Consider the following 16,221-nt stretch of genomic DNA (forward strand, 5'->3'; position numbering starts at 1 on the left):
CAGATAGTCCCTGGATCAGGCACCCTGCCTGGCTGAGGGCAATGTGGGGAATGGCGCACATGGTGCGGATCCTGCTGGGGCACGTCCCCCAGCCCAAGCCCAGGGCAAGTCCCCATCTACCATGGTAGGCAGGGCCTGGAGCCCTCCAGTGAGAAGCATGCCTGCTGCGCCCTCATTAGGCTCCTTTCCAGGGTGGCACGTGAGGCTGTTTGCCTGCTCAGAAGTGGCTTAACCAAGGAGATTCTGGGGCTGGAGAGGTTTTGGGTCTGAGAGATCCTAGGCAGGGAGGATCCTGCTACCACCACACACCCCTGCCCAGTGTCTCATCACCCTTGACTGGTGGCTCAATCCAGGGTCATGGTGACCTGCCTGCATTGTGTCTCCTCTGCCCTCTCATCCACCCCTGCTCCAAGCAGTCTCTGGCCTTCCTTGAACATCTCCTGGGTCAGGGAGTGAGCTCCCTCTTAAGATCTCTGTTTAACCTTGGGCAGCCCTGGGGGCAGCAAGTGCTTCCCCATCTGGTGCCAACATCTGCCTCCCCTGGGAGTCGCAGACCCTGCAGCAACCAGCTACTCCCTCGGCCCCAAAACAGCCCTTCAGAAACAGAGAGATAGGGAGCAGTCATCTCCCCAGAGGACAGAGAGAACCCTAGGCCTTGGAGTTCTGGGAGTCCCAGCTGGTCCCACACCTCCGCTCTCTGCCCTGGGGGGACCACTGTCTCCCAGGGTCTCCAAGACTGAACATCCAAAAGAAGGGACTGGAGACCAACCCTGACCTGACTCAGAGGTAGGTCCAGGCCCTGGCCCAACTTGCTTTGCGACATCTAACGAGCCTTACAACCTCATTGAGCCTCAGTTTACCTGGCTGCATGCTGGGCTGTCACCACCATGGTGCCTGTGAGAGGCTGCAGGAGTCAGGCTGACAAGACCCCCTGTAAATTGGAACGTGCGGGGTGACTGTGGGAGAAAGGCAGCAAACGGGCATCACCGAGCCCCCGCCCCAGCCCCCGGTCAGGCTCTTTGCAGTTGCTGCGGTATTCAGGTGTGCTCAATTCTCCTGAGAGATGGAGCATGATATACTGATGAGAAAACTGGGTCCAGGGAAGCCAGGTGTCTTGCTCAGAGTCACACAGTGAGTTTGAGGCAGGGCAGGTATGGAGCCCTCCCCTCTGCTGGAGTTTGGGCTTTGGTGCTAGGTGAATGATGGGTGTCAGCAGGGGCCTGAGGCCCAGGAGGAGCCCAGATGGGCCTGCAGGGGCCAGCCTGGTGAGCTCACTGTGGGGCGTGCAGACACGTCCCCAGCAGGCTCCAGGCCACCTCCATCACCCTGAATCTCCACATCCCAGCAAGGCTGAGTGCTGCTCTCTGGCAAGTCTGGGTAGTCTGTAGCCTGACTCTGTCCCCAGCTTGCTGTGTGGCCTAGGGCAGGTCCCTGGCCTCTTCTCCAGGTGGTCCTCAGACCTGCAACAGGGACGGTGGTGCCAGGCTCGGAGGGTGGGAGGGGTTGGGCTGCCTGAAAGTGGGACATGTGTCTGCATCAGCAGTGTAGACGGCTGTGCCCAGGCGCAGGCCCTGTCCTGACTCTCTCCCCTTGCTGCCCAGGGACAGGGAGGGGACTGTGTGTGAGGGAGGCCTGACAGTCACTGAGCCCCACTGGGGCCGGGCTCATACCACCTCATCCTGTCCTTCTGCATGTTCCACATTGCACCTTCACTTACCCAGGCCCCCTGCCCTGTCGGTGATGCTTGGCTGGGCTGGGGGTAGGTAGGTATACCCTGACCACTGGGGCCCCACCCTGAGCCAGGTCCAGCAGGAGGTCACCTGCTACGGGACAGATGTTGTCAGCTGACAGGAAGAGACCTGGGTTTAGACACTGGCCAAAGTCCACACCAGCCCAGGAACGTAGGGGAGGCCCCAGCGAGCCGCCACGCCAGCTGCTGCCCTTCCAGTCATTGACACATCGGGTTCATCTCAGCATTTCCAGGTGTTACAAGGAGGGCAGAGTGTAGCCGGCTCTGGCCTGGGGATGCACCAACACAGGGCCCCTGGGCTGAGCCCAGAGCTGGGACTGCGACTAGAACTTCAGGGCAAGAGAGGCCTCTGGCCCCTCACTTCCTGGTCCTGGGCCTGAGGCTCCAGGAGTAGGGCCAGAGTGGGCACCCGTGAGAGGCTGGTGGCATGGGAGGGCTGTGCGTTCTGCCAGGGCACCCTGTCCCCACTGCTGCGCTGTCTGACAGGCCCTAGTCTGTCTTCTTGCTCCCAGGTGATAGCTGTGGTCATGGACATGTTCACCGACGTGGACATCTTCAAGGACCTGCTGGACGCCGGCTTCAAGAGGAAAGTGGCCGTGTACATCATCGTGGATGAGAGTAACGTCAAGTACTTCCTGCACATGTGTGAGCGGGCCTGCATGCACCTGGGGCACCTCAAGGTGAGCAGGGTCCTCACTTGCCTGGGTGGCTGGAGGGCAAGGGTCATTCAGTCGGTCAACAAACACTTCGAGTACCTGCCTGCTCTGGATGGAGTCCTGTGCCAGGCACTCAGAGTCCAGTAATCCTAGAGCCTCCTGCTAAGCAGTCACATAGCCTCTGCTTGAATTCCCTGAGGGACAGGATACTCACTACCTCCAACGTGGCAGAGATAAGATAAACGCGGATTAGGTGCTTGCTGACCAGGTGCTGGAGCTCATGCCAAGTGCCGCATCATGTTATTTCAGAGCAGCCCATGCCACATCGGTTATCTGTTTGCTTGCATACCTCTGGTGATAGTGTGCTCACTGCCTCCTCAGGTAGCTCGTGGCCTTTCTGGAGAGCTTCAACTCCCAGGAAGTCCTTTCTTGGGTTAAGCCAAAATCTGTCTCCTTAGAATGTCCATTTACTGGTTTTAGGTTCTGGCTCAGACAGAGGAAGCTCCCTCAGGCTGAGGCCGGGGAGGGCTTCTGTGAAGGCTGCACAGTTGAAGTAAATTTGAGACACAAGAGCAGAGGAGAAAGAACCTTTGGGGTGGGGAAACCACGGAACAGAAGTGGATCAGAGAAGGCTGCCGATGGGGTCAGGGTGGGCTGTGGTTCTCAGCGCTGTTTTGCTGTGTGTCCTTGGGCATGTCACCTCCCTTCTCTGGGCTACAGGATCTCATTGGTCCAATGCTCTTCTGCCCAGACACCCTGGCATTTGGTGTCTGGAGCCCTCCTTCTGCCAGCCGTCGCTTGGCACCTGCTGTGTGCAGAGCGTTTCTCTGAGAGCAGATCAGTGTGCGTGATGACGGCGAATACTTGATTGGCCGTGCGCCAGGCCCTGTCAGAGGCACTTTGCATTGGTTAATTTAATCCTCACAACAGCCTAGTGGGATAGGGAGTCGTTCCCATTTTGCAGATGAGGGAATGGAGCCACATACCCCATGTCTCTTCTAGCAAGTTAAAGATAGCGGGGTAGGGGCCTGCTCCAGACCCTTGGGCTCAGCACCAGTGTCTGACAGGTCGGAATTCTGCAGGTATCAGGCTTGTGGTCCTAGGAGAAGGGGCACCACCAGTCTGGTTAACAAGGGGCCGGACTCCACGCCTGTAATTTGTCAGCATTTGTCAAGCACGCCCACCCCCTCCGACCCCAGCGCCTCCGGTTGAGTCCTTTCAAGTAGTTGTGAGCACTCTGTGGTGAGTCTCTAGCTCTGGGGACATTTTTAGTGTGGTCTCCCTGGTGGGTTGGCCCCAAGCCCCCATGCCCACCTTACTCCCCGCCGTGTAATTAGCACTGGGAATCAATTCCGGTGGCAGACAGCTCATGCCTGAGAGAGCCAGTGTGGAAAGGCACTTTGGAAACCTGACTGCAGAAGGCCTGGCCCTGCCCAATGCCCAGGAAGAGACCCCAATGGGGCCCCACCAGCATCGTGCCCCTGCCCCAGGCCCAGCGAGTGCTTTGCACATCCCCCAGTGTGCAGACCCAGGCAGGGAGCAAGCCTGTCAGTTTGGAGCAGGGACCCTAACCTGGGGCCAGCCGCTCCAGAGGCCTCGCCTTCCACCCAGGCCCCTTCTCAGCAGAGAAGCCCTGGCTGCTCCTCTACTTGCAGAGTTCTGAGTTTCCAGGAAGCTGGAGGCAATGGGGCAGGTGGGGGGCCTGGAGTGCCTGGGCCTGAAGGGGCCTTGAGGTCATTCAGATGCGGCTCCCACAGGACAGATGGGGAAACTGAGGTCCGAGGGAAGCCATGCCTTGCCCAAAGCAATTCCTACCAATTTAGGGGTGGCGCCTAAAAGCCAATAGCGAGAAATCAGCTCTGACAAGGAGGCTACAGATCCCTGGTACTCAAGCAGCAAATAATAAACAACTACAAATAATAACACAGAGCATCAAAGGATGAACTTGATCCCTTATATTAATTTCTCTTATCCTTTTTATTGGCTCAACCAATCTTCTAGGACTCCCACCCTACTCATTCACAGCAACTACTCAACTATCAATAAACCTAGGAATGGCCATCCCACTATGGGCAGGGGAAGTAGTCACTGGCTTCCATTATAAAACCAAAACCAAAGCCAACCTGCCGGCACAGGCTTCCCTGGTGCTGCCCACATGGCTCACTGGCCATTGACCTGCTGTGGGACCTGGGTGTGTGGTTCCACCTCTCTGGGCCTCGAGTGCCCCCATGGCCATAGTGATGCCTCACGGGGTTGTGTGAGGGTGAAATTAAAGAAGACAGTGGTTGTAAAGTGCTCTGTGTGCTGAGGAAAGTTATACAGCTGCTGGCAAGAACCACACATTCTAAATCCCAGGCCCTGGGCTGGGGCAGGGGCTTGGGTATGAGGCCTGCCCTGTTCCACCCCCAGCCCTTCCACTGGCTATGACCAGCTGGAAGGCAGCTGGCACTGCAGGTCCCTGGCCCAGCCTGCCCTGCTCGGCCACCTCGCTTCACCCGGGAACGTGGCAGGGTCTGTAGGGTGACGTATCCAGCAGCTAGACGCCTCCATGGGAAAGTGTGACTTGGCTTCCTCATTCTCGCCTCTGAGCTTGCCCTTCCACACAGCCCTGGGCAGGTGGCCAGAGGCCCTGAGAGCCCAGCCCCAGTCAAGTGTCACCCTGTCGAGGGCCTGCTTTCCCTGCCTACCTCCCTCGCCTTGGGCTAGCTGGGCCCAGACCTGTCCCGGGAGCACTTCCTTTGCCGATAATCCCTGGGCCTGCCCTCAGCTGCCGCCACCCCTGCCCAGCTCTGCACCAACCTGCCCCAGCTCCTTTGGGCCCAGGGTACAGGTTTTCTGGTAGGGTCATCCTTATGACCTTGGGGTGTCAGGTGCCAGTTTGGGGGTGATACCAGGAGCCAGTCCTGAGCCCCAGCTGTGCCACCTGCATGGTAACCTTGGGCAGAGTCATTGAATCTTTCTAGGTCTCCATTGTCTTGTCTACGAAATGGGGATATGGTCATTTATCTGTCAGGGCTGCTGTGAAGAGTGAAGGAGGCCGTTTGTGTGGTGGGCCTTCGGTCACGAGCTCCCTTCCGATCCTGGCTTTGGCTGGGGACAGGCACAGCCCCGCCATGAGACGCAGCTCTGGTCTGAGTGCTGAGCAGCTTTCTTTCCCTCTTCGCCAGGGTCTGGCCGTGGTTCACCATCACTCGGCTCCTTCCTCCTGAGCTTGGAGCCCACACCAACACACTCTTGAAACGCTGCCTTGTTGCTTGGGCCGAGCCCACTCCTGGTCCCCAGGTGAGGCAGAAGCAGCGTGTACCAGTGTCTCCCCAAATGTGGGGCTCCCAGCCATTCGTGAGCACCTCAGCCGGTCGCCCTGGCCAGCCCCAGGGGCCCTCCATGTGGGAGTATGGGAATGACCACCCCAAATGACAAATAGGGAGCAGGCCTTGGGAAGAGGGCCAGAACTTTCACTGACACCCTCTAGGGTCACAGGGCCAGGCCGCATGACTTGGCTGCTTTTGGGGGTGATACTGGGTATGGAGGGATGCTCCCTGGCCAACCAGAGACAGGCTGGGCTTGAGGCTCCCAGCTTAGGACAGACAAGAGCCATGAGATGCCTGGGCCATCTGAAAAGCTAGTTGACTTCGTGCAGCCAAACTGGAAAAACCACCAGCCCCTGGGCAAAAGCCAGACCCATTTCTCGTTTCTGATGGACAAAGAAGCATCAGCTGGGATGGCCGTGGGAAGGCACGCGGTGAGGATGTGAGGATTGCTGCCACTCAGGCCTCACGCTGGACAGTCCCGACCCAGCCCTTCCACTGCCCAGGTTCCCCCGTTGCCCGGGGATGCCTGGGGCTTGCTGTCTCTACCTGGGCCTGGGTCTGTGATGGATTCAGGGTATAAGGCAGGGGTTCTCTTTTTTTTTTTTTTTTTTTTTTTTGAGAGGGAGTCTTGCTCTGCCGCCCAGGCTGTAGTGCAGTGGCATGATCCTGGCTCACTGCAAGCTCTGCCTCCCGGGTTCATGCCATTCTCCTGCCTCAGCCTCCCCAGCAGCTGGGACTACAGGTGCATGCTGCCACGCCCAGCCAATTTTTTGTATTTTTAGTAGGGGTGGGGTTTTACCATGTTAGCCAGGATGGTCTCGATCTCCTGACCTCATGATCTGCCCGCCTCGGCCTCCCAAAGTGCTGGGATTACAGGCGTGAGCCACTGCACCCGGCCAAGGCAGGGCTTCTCAAACGGGGGATTCACTGTGCTGAGGGACATTTGGCATTTTTAACTGTCCACCTTGAGGGTACTACCAGCATCGAGTGGCCAAGGATGTTGTTAAACATCCTACACTGCCAGGGACAGGTCCCACACACAAGGGGACATGTATCAGTTGCACAGAGGCTGAGCAGCCCTGGCCTAGGGGAGAGAGGAGCCCCTCAGACCAGGGCCTTGGAGCTAGGCTGGCCCTGCCCCTACATGCCGTCACATACTTTGGGCCAAATGTGGTTCACAAAGGGCCCACCACCCCAACTTCACAACAGCCTGGAGAAGGCCAGGGTGAGTGTTGACCACCCCTCTCCACCCTCCACAGAGAGCCAGACAGGCCCTGTAGAGGAGAGTGGAGGCTGCTGGGGGCCCGCACCTCAGGCAGCCAGGCTCCTGCTGCTATGTTGGGCTCTGTTCCTTGCATTCCTCACACTAGGCCTGGCCTCACTGTTCCCAGCTCAGACCTGGTCAAGGATGCATCTCTGGGCCTCCGCACTGCTCTACCAGGCCTCTACTCATTCACACTAACTACTCAACTATCAGTAAACCTAGGAATGGCCATCCCACTATGGGCAGGGGAAGTAATCACTGGCTTCCATTATAAAACCAAAGCCAAAGCTAACCTGCCAGCACAGGCTGTCCTGGTGCTGCCTACATGGCTCACTGGCCGTTGACCTGCTGTGGGACCTGGGCGTGTGGTTCCACCTCTCTGGGCCTTGAGTGCTCCATGGCCATAGTGATGCCTCACGGGGTTGTGTGAGGGTGAAATGAAAGGAGACGGTGGTTGGCCAGCAGGGCCCTGAGGAGGTGGGTGATGAAGGAGCCCTGTCCTCAGTCCCGGCCCAGCCCAGGGCTACTGGGAGACAGTGGGCAGGTCACTTCCCCTCCCTGAGCCCACCAACCACCCACCCAGTACGGCTGACAGTCCTGGCCTCCCTGGGGAGTCCATCCCTCCTGGATGTTTTGTGGCCCTCTGTGTTGGTCCCCCACAGCCCACTGTGCCACTTCCAGTTCATGGGGCACCCACTGGGAGCTGGACACCTTCCCTGGGTGGGCCCCACCTGTACTGTGGCTCTATTCGGTCCTCACAGCAGCCTTGCAGCACAAGGATGAGTAGGCCCTTTCATAGATGAGAAAACTGAGGCATGGAAAGAAAGGCCTTGGTTGGCGTCCATTTGGTGCTAGGACTGGAGCCTCTTTGACTGGAGCTCAGGAATGCCTAGACCCTAGACCCACTCTGCTCCAGGGGCACCTGGGCTCAGCCCCCTCTGCCTCCCACCAGCGGGCTTGGTACAGTTGGATCACGTGTCCTTTAAGCACATGTGTCCTGGAGGCCTGGGGGGATTGGGGGCAGGGTGCTGTAGTTTGCCCCAGCCCTGGAGCCCCCACCTTGCCACCCCCTGAGAGCAGATGAAGCACCGCCCGGCCGTCCTCCCCTGCCCTGACTCGCCCTTGACGTCCTCTCTTATGTATGAGGAAACTGAGGTCCCAGAGGGTCCAAAGACTTGCCCAGGGCACCCCTCTTGGGCCAGCCCTGGCGTCCCTCCGCCCATCTGCTGTGCTCTGCCGGGGGTGTCCCAGGAGCTCAGAGACAATGCGGCTTTGTGGGATCCTCCACCTCTGCGCACGCGAGCCCGGAGTCTTGAGACGTTACCTCATCCAGGCCAGGCCCCGTGGGGTGGGGCCCATCCAGGCACAAGCTGGGGAGCAGGCCATGAGGCAAGAGGTGGGGGGGCCCTACTGCAGGCCCCCACCTGCTGCTGAGCCCCAGGTGGAATGGGCCTAAGAGTTGGAGGCCCGCCCTGCTGTGTACTAAGGGAGACTAAGGCCCAGCAAGGGCCCGGGACTTGCTTCGAGTCACACAGCGAGTCAGTGGCCCAGCTGAGGCCTGCGGCTCACACGGAGGCTGAGTCACTCTGAGATGGAAGTGGTGACTTTCCAAGTCCTCATCAGGACAAGGTTTGGGATGGGTGGGGACAGACACTGTCCAGAAGGGTCCTGATGCTGGCGGCCGATTTTCCAGGCTAAGGAGGGGTCCGTGGCCCGGCCAGCAGCCCACAGGAGGCGGTGGAGCTGGGCTCGGTTGGACTCAGTGACAAGGAAGGCCTCGTACCACCTCCAGGATCTTTGTCCGACTTCTCAACCCCGAGCGTGCTTCATGTTGGGTACAAAGTCACGAGCGCTAATTGTCCTGGGCCGTGGCCAGCTTCCTGCTGAACTGGCTGTGTGCAGACCTGCAGCCTGTGGGGTGGTGGGCCGGCGAGGGCGGCCCTGGGAGCAGAGGCTTATCTGCCTTCTGCACTGGGCCCTATGACAAGGCAATTGTTTATCCCACAGGTGGGCATCAGACGGGGAGTCACCCACGGCCCACACCTGCCTGCCTCTGTGGTTGCTTGCCTGGGGCCATCGCAGCCACAGGGTTCTGGGACACGGAAAGGACTGGCAGGGCAGGAGGCTGGACGGCATGGCGGGTGGCTCTGCTCTCTCAGGCTCCCCTCCTCTCCCATAGCGTTCACTTCACACACCCACTGCCTGATGCCAGAACTGCTCCTGAGATACACACCCAACCCCATCGCTTTTGCTCTAAATCCTCCTGTGGCTCCCTACTGGCCCCAGGGCCACGCTCAGGCCCTTAAGCAGGTGCAGGGTCTTTTACCAGGAGCCCGCCCCTGCTCGCTCTGCAGGCTCCATCACCCACCCCTCCTCCGCTGAGGTGCTCTTGTACAAAGGCCTGTCATGCCTGGCCTTTGAGTCCCTTCCCTGGAATGCTTCCCCACCTCCCCCTGTGACCTATGTCATCCTTTCCCGGGAGCCTCCCAGCCAGCCTTTCACACTTCAGGCTACTCCTCTGCGATCCTGGGCATTCAGCTTGTTTTCGTTTACCCCCCAGCCTCCCCTTCACCTCCCAGGTGGGATCCTCATCACAGGCATCTCTGTCTGCAGCTGGAGGCCTCGGCAGGGGTTGATGACTATGTGAATGAGTGGGGTGAATAAGCTGGGGCCAGTGAGTGGGTGAGGGGACAGACCAGTATGTCACAGCTCAGCCTGACTAAGAACACGTCATAGCCGAGAGCCAGAAGCCGGCACAGAGCCCCTCGGGAGTGAGTGAGACTCCCATCACAGGAGGCATGCAGGCAGACCAGTCAGGAATCCCTGGAGTTGGTGTTAAAACTGAGATTCCCCGCCTGACCGCAGGCCTCCTGAGTCAGACCCTCAGGGCACCCAGGAGCATTTCTTACACACTGCCCTAGACAGGGGCCAGATGAGCCCCAGGTCCCCTTTACACCTGTGATTCTATTTCGGGATGCCCTTGGCCATCCTCGACACCTGGGTTCCAGCCAGGCTCGCCCTGCCCTTCCTGGGGTCTGCCGTGCCCAGCCCCAGCGTTTACCATCTGCTCCTCCCTCACAGCAGGCCCTGCTACCGGGGGAGGGAAGTCAGCACCTGGAGCTCGTAACACACAGGCCCTTGGCAGCTCCAGAGACTCTACACTAGGACAGAGGGCCCTTATGTGGCCAGGGTCCACGAAAAGGCCGGTGACGACCTGGCCTTGGAGCTGAGGCAGTTGAGGGGCCCGCTGTGCTCCTCATGCCCAAGGAGCCCTCTTCTCCTTGGGTCGCAGCTCCCTTTGCCACAGTCTCTGAGGGTCTTCCTGGTCTGCTCCTGGGCCAAACAGTGTAAGCCGGCACAGAATTGAACTCTGACCATTTACAGGACGTGGCCTGGGTGCTGGGTGGTGTCCTGGCCATGGGGAAGGAGAAAGGTTTGCTGTGAGTCCTGCCCTCGGAGCAGAGCCCAGCAGAGACAGGGGTGTTGAGAAGCACAGGGGAGAGGCTGGGTAGGGCCACACACCCTGGAGGGCCACAGACTTATCGGAGTATAAGGCACAGATTCCTCAGGGCAGGCCCCTTTCCTGCCCTCCTCTGGCTGCATCACCCCCTAGCCACCCACGAGACACTTCTAAAACGTGTGCACATCACCCTCCCGCTCAGGACCCCACTACAGCATCCACCACCCATGGCAGCATTTCCCAAACTGGCTGGCTGTGTAAGCCTTTTCCTGCCTGATGCTGCTCTTCAGACACCTTTGGGGCCAAAGCCCAGACCATCTTATCCCACCCTCTTTGTACCAGTGCCTGCCCCCTTTGCAGCTTCACGGCTCAGCAACTCCCTCCTTACCCCGGGCCCTGCAGTCCCAGACACACCAGCCCCTTTCTCCAGGACTTAGAGCCTCTTCCTTCCTGTCCTGACTACTCCAGAGTCCCCTCTGGGCCCTGGGCAGCTGCCATCCTCCCCTCGCCCTGTGTGGTCAGGGCTGCAGTCGTGTAATTCTGTCTCTTGGTTCCCAATACAGAATCTCAGAGTGCGGAGCAGCGGGGGAACCGAGTTCTTCACGCGGTCGGCAACCAAGTTCAAGGGTGCCCTGGCCCAGAAGTTCATGTTTGTGGATGGAGACCGGGCTGTGTGTGGCTCCTACAGGTGACTTTCCAGCTTTCAGGGAAGTTGTGGGAGAGGTACCTCTGGCTCCCAACTGGCTTCTGCCCTTAATCCTAATCGTGGTTATTCCGGTTCATTGGTCCCAAGGCTGCTGAGGTGTGCGCAGGGCTGGAGCACATCTGCCCGCCTGTCTGTCTCTGGAGGCAGGCAGAGAAGGGCTTTGTCTGAGGACGCTGTTGTTCCAGCTTGGAGATGTCACCGGCCTGGAGGTGGGGTGTGGCCAGGCCGTGCCTTCACAAGCCTATGGGGGTCACTCTGAGAGCCGTCCTTAGGGATGGGGCCAGCTCTGTGGGCACCACCACACGGGGCATAGGGTGGGCGCTGCCCACGGTTACATGGGGGTTGGTGGCAGCATAGACACATGGCAGCAGTGGCCACCACATGCGGCACCCCCCACGGTGTCCAGGGCCTTCCTGAGCTGCTTAGTGAATCCTGTACCAGCCTGAGAGGAGCACAGCGCCCTGCCATTTGCAGAGGTAGGAACGGGCTTGGTGCGACCAACTTGCTTGACATCCCAGACTCGGTCTGACCCCACAGCATGCACCTGCTCTCTGCCCCCATTCACTTCTTGATTCCCAGGGCCCTGTGGCCACAGTCTGAGGCTCAGCAGCTATGGGTGCATTGGGGCTGGGCGGAGGAAGCAGGGTCATGTGCCTGACCAGCACCCCCTCCCTCTGTTGCAGCTTCACGTGGTCGGCCGCGCGGACGGACCGGAATGTGATCTCCGTGCTGTCTGGCCAGGTGGTGGAGATGTTCGACCGGCAGTTCCAGGAGCTGTACCTCATGTCACACAGTGTGAGCCTCAAGGGCATCCCTATGGAGAAGGAGCCGGAGCCGGAGCCTATCATGCTGCCCTCTGTGGTCCCCCTGGTGCCCGCGGGCACTGTGGCCAAGAAGCTCGTCAACCCCAAGTACGCACTTGTCAAGGCCAAGAGCGTCGACGAGATTGCCAAGATCTCCTCTGAGAAGCAGGAGGCCAAGAAGCCCCTGGGGCTGAAAGGCCCAGCGCTGGCCGAGCATCCAGGGGACCTCCCCGAGCTGCTGCCACCCATCCACCCAGGACTGCTCCACCTGGAGAGGGCCAACATGTTTGAGTACCTGCCCACGTGGGTGGAGCCAGACCCGGAGCCTGGCAGCGACATCCTGGGCTACATCAATATCATCGACCCCAACATCTGGAACCCCCAGCCCAGCCAGATGAACCGCATCAAGATCCGTGACACCTCCCAGGCCAGCGCCCAGCACCAGCTGTGGAAGCAGAGCCAGGACAGCAGGCCCCTTCCAGAGCGTTGCCCTCCCCCAGAGCCCAGTGCCCCCCAGGACGGTGTCCCAGCTGAGAACGGCCTCCCCCAGGGGGACCCTGAGCCATTGCCCCCCGTGCCCAAGCCCCGGACAGTCCCTGTGGCAGATGTACTAGCCCAGGACAGCAGTGATATTGGCTGGGTCCTGGAGCTCCCCAAAGAGGAGGCTCCCCAGAATGGGACAGACCATAGGCTACCCAGGATGGCAGGCCCAGGCCATGCCCCACTCCAGCGGCAGCTGTCTGTGACCCAGGATGACCCCGACAGCCTCGGGGTGGGGCTCCCCAATGGGCTGGATGGGGCGGAAGAAGAAGATGATGACGACTACGTAACCCTCAGTGACCAGGAGAGCCACTCAGGCAGCTCCGGCCGTGGCCCTGGCCCCCGACGGCCCTCAGTGGCCTCCTCTGTGTCAGAGGAGTACTTCGAGGTGAGAGAGCACTCAGTCCCTCTCCGGAGGCGCCACTCAGAGCAAGTGGCCAACGGGCCAGCCCCACCACCGCGCCGGCAGCTGAGTGCCCCCCATATAACCCGAGGGACCTTTGTTGGACCCCAGGGCAGCTCCCCGTGGGCCCAGAGTCGGGGGAGAGAAGAAGCAGATGTGTCAAAGAGGATGCAGGCCCAGCGCTCCACAGACAAGGAAGCACAGGTGGGTCAGGGTCCCTGCACACCAGGGGTCACGAGTCCCTCCCTGCCAGCCACCCAAGAGCTTGAGCTGCTGTCTTCTGGGCTACCGTGTCCCTGACTCTGATGACTTCAATTCCCTTGTTACAGATGGGGAAACTTGATGAACAGGCAGGGGTGGGAACCGACCAGGGCTGTATGGAAGACCATCATTAATGCTGGGGACTCTTGGTCCCAGCGTCCTGAAAAGGCAACCTAAGGAAATGCACGTTTCCCCACCCAGAGGTCTCCAAAGCCTGTAGTTAGAGGATCTTGATGGCACCTGCCAGGTGGGTGGCACAGTCCCTAGTTTGCAGATGAGGAAACGGCGGGGCACAGGGACGTTCATTTACAGCCTTGAGGTCACACAGCAGGAAGTGATACCTGTCCAGACCTTGTGCCAAGCCACATCCATGTCAATCCCTTTGATTGTGGCCCTGAGGACCACTCTCCCCACTCCCCAGGTTGGGGAACAGTTCACATCTATCCTTTGCCTCTTCTCCTGGTGACATTTGCAGGACAAGGTCCCAGAACCCTGGGTGCCCTGCAGCCTGGGCTCAGTACCCAGAGCCCGTCCTACCTGGGAACAATGCACGGCTGATCATGCCCGGCATGATGATCAGGCCCATGGGGAGCATCTTGAGGTAGCTGGCCAGGATGGAGCCTGCCTTGGCATGGTTCAGGTCCCGGGCTGACAGTGACCGCTGCACGATGACCTGGGGGTGGAGTGTGAGACGGAGTGAGTCCAAGCCTGAGGGACGCTTGTGTCAGGATTGGTCCTTGGTGGGCCTCAGGGAGTGGGCATGAGGCACGATGATGTCCCATTAGCCTCTGACCTGCCTAAAACAGCCACACTCAAAGCCCCAGTACTGTCAGCGTCCCACCAGGAGAGCTCACTTCAGCAGGCCAAGCAGCGGGAGCCGAGGTACACTCATTCTCAGGGACTCAGTCCCCCGACCTGTCAATAGGGGAAGTGTGGATCCTGCCCAGCCCACCACCCCTGGAAATTGTCAGGGCTGGAGGAGACCCTGGGTGGGGTGGTATGGGGACACACACCTATACCCTCATCTCCTGGGCCCTCATGACAGCAGCTGGCACATTTATAGTGCCAGGAGCAGATATTGGCACCAACTGTGTTTGCATGGCTGGCAGAGTTCAGGTGCTTTAAGACCTGGGGTTTGGAAAGCTTGCAGTTCAGTAGCAGAGGGAGGCTAGAAGCTACCTGAGGACACCGGCCCTTCTGGGAGCCTTCAGCAAATCCTAACCAGGCCTTTCCAGATTTGCAGAATGGGAGGAGGGAGCGGTAATTTGGACCCATAATGTCTGAGATCCCTCCCAGCACTGATATTACGATTCTACTTCAAAAGAGTTACTTTTTAAACAGCTTTATTGAGATATTCACAGACCATATAATTCACCCAAAGTGTACACTGTTCCCATGGTTTTTAGTATGTTCACAAAGTTGTATGACCTATAACTCTGAAATGTAACTAGTTTTCCTTTGCGGTTCCACAGTTTAAGTCACCACCTGCAACTCAGAAGCAGGAAGCCTCCGTGATTTTTTGGTTTTTTTCTTTGAGACGGAGTTTCACTCTTGTTGCCCAGGCTGGAGTACAATGGCGCAATCTCGGCTCACCGCAACCTCTGCCTCCCAGGGTTCAAGGGATTCTCCTGCCTCAACCTCCCGAGTAGCTGGGATTACAGGCATGAGCCACCATGCCTGGCTAATTTTTTTTTGTATTTTTAGTAGAGATGGGGGTTTCACCATGTTGGTCAGGCTGGTCTCGAACTCCCGACATCAGGTGATCCGCCCACCTCGGCCTCCCAAAGTGCTGGGATTACAGGCGTGAGCCACTGCTTTCGTCCGCCTCCATGATTTTAACTTACTTTCCAAGCTTGCTAGTTTAACGGACAGCTCCCAGCATTTACCCCTAAGCTGTGGATGTCACGGAGACGTTAATTACAGAGGCTAGGAGTGCCTGCGGGCTGCAGCCTCTGAACGCAGGGCAAGCTGCTGTCCTTCCTGCTTCTCTGCCAGCTTGCTGTGACTTGGGAGAAATCCTTGCCTCAGTTTGGGCCTCAGTTGCCCCATCTGGACAATAAGAGAGAGTTAGATGATGGTTCTGTCTAGGTGCTTGGGAGAGAAGCATTTCCCTAAGGCCCTGCATGTCTTTCTGCCATTGATGGGATATTTGCCTCTATATTTCAATCTGTGCTCGTGGCAGCTGGCCCTGGGACAGGTGCTGCCTCCCCAGGTGGAGAAGCTGAGGCTCAGAGTTTCCATGAGCTGTGAGGCCTGCCAGTCCCCCTGAATAGGGCAGGGGCTTTCCCCACCCCTGACTGTCAGATAGCAAGGCTGGGCCCCCAACTCAGATGTCAGCAGGCCACTGCTCACCCCCACCTCCCAGCAGTGGTGTCCAGTTCCAGCCAGGCCCTCTTCCCTGAGGAAGCCGGCACTTACTCCCTGAGTGGCCATTTCACCTTGGGCTCCTCATCTGCAAAATGAGGAGAGTTGTTGCAACGACTTAAGTGAGGCTGCTAGTGTAGCTGGCCAAGCCTGTCCCTGGCTCCTCAAGGGCCTCCGGTGAATGTGAGTTCCCTTTCTCAGGGAAGATGATGAGTGAGTTTTGGGGTGTGGCCATTGGAGTCAGCACGCTGCCCACAAAAGCTGTGGTTGCTGTTATGACTGAGGTGGCTGCTGCTGACTAAGGGAGGGCACCCGGCCTGGAGCTGCAGCATCAGCAGGTGACAGAGCTGGCAGGACCCTGGGAGGCCTTCTGGTCTGTGCACCGCCTTGTTTCACAGACAGGGACACCAAGGCCCAGGGAGGGGCAGGGACATAGCCCAGACGGGAGCCCAGACGAGGGCTCTGTCCACTGGACCTTTTGCCTCTTTGTTAGTGGTTTTGTTTCTGGTTAGAAAAATGCCACCTATTTGTCATGGATGAGCCAGAAGATAGTGAATGGCCCATGCCTGTATCCCAGCACTTTGGGAGGCCAAGGTGGGTGGATTACTTGAGGTCAGGAGTTCAAGACCAGCCTGGCCAACATGGTGAAACCCCTTTTCTACTAAAAATACAAAAATTGGCCGGGTACAGTGGCTCACGCCTG

At 58.8% G+C, this 16,221-nt stretch overlaps 2 protein-coding genes across 7 annotated transcripts in view; one reads left to right on the forward strand and one right to left on the reverse strand.

Moving 5' to 3' along the window:
• The window catches only part of SLC5A10 (solute carrier family 5 member 10), a 72,222-nt gene that overhangs the window by 31,926 nt on the left and 24,075 nt on the right, over positions 1-16,221 (reverse strand). For all 4 annotated transcript variants that reach the window (XM_055243229.2, XM_055243230.2, XM_055243228.2 and 1 more), the window contains one exon: positions 13,692-13,827. In XM_055243229.2, coding sequence (XP_055099204.1) covers positions 13,692-13,827 — 136 coding nt within the window. The remainder of the gene's footprint in view (positions 1-13,691; positions 13,828-16,221) is intronic.
• Positions 1-16,221, forward strand: part of FAM83G (family with sequence similarity 83 member G) — a 36,094-nt gene that overhangs the window by 14,513 nt on the left and 5,360 nt on the right. For 2 of the 3 annotated variants that reach the window (XM_055243208.2, XM_055243207.2), the window contains exons 3-5: positions 2,263-2,430; positions 11,005-11,129; positions 11,831-13,097. In XM_055243208.2, coding sequence (XP_055099183.1) covers positions 2,263-2,430; positions 11,005-11,129; positions 11,831-13,097 — 1,560 coding nt within the window. Of the gene's footprint in view, positions 1-2,262; positions 2,431-11,004; positions 11,130-11,830; positions 13,098-13,222; positions 13,627-16,221 lie in introns of those variants that run through there. The other variant, XM_063617740.1, reaches the window with a different exon arrangement.

This window comes from Symphalangus syndactylus, chromosome 14 (genome assembly GCF_028878055.3).
Source record: "Symphalangus syndactylus isolate Jambi chromosome 14, NHGRI_mSymSyn1-v2.1_pri, whole genome shotgun sequence".
Classification (NCBI taxonomy): domain Eukaryota; kingdom Metazoa; phylum Chordata; class Mammalia; order Primates; family Hylobatidae; genus Symphalangus; species Symphalangus syndactylus.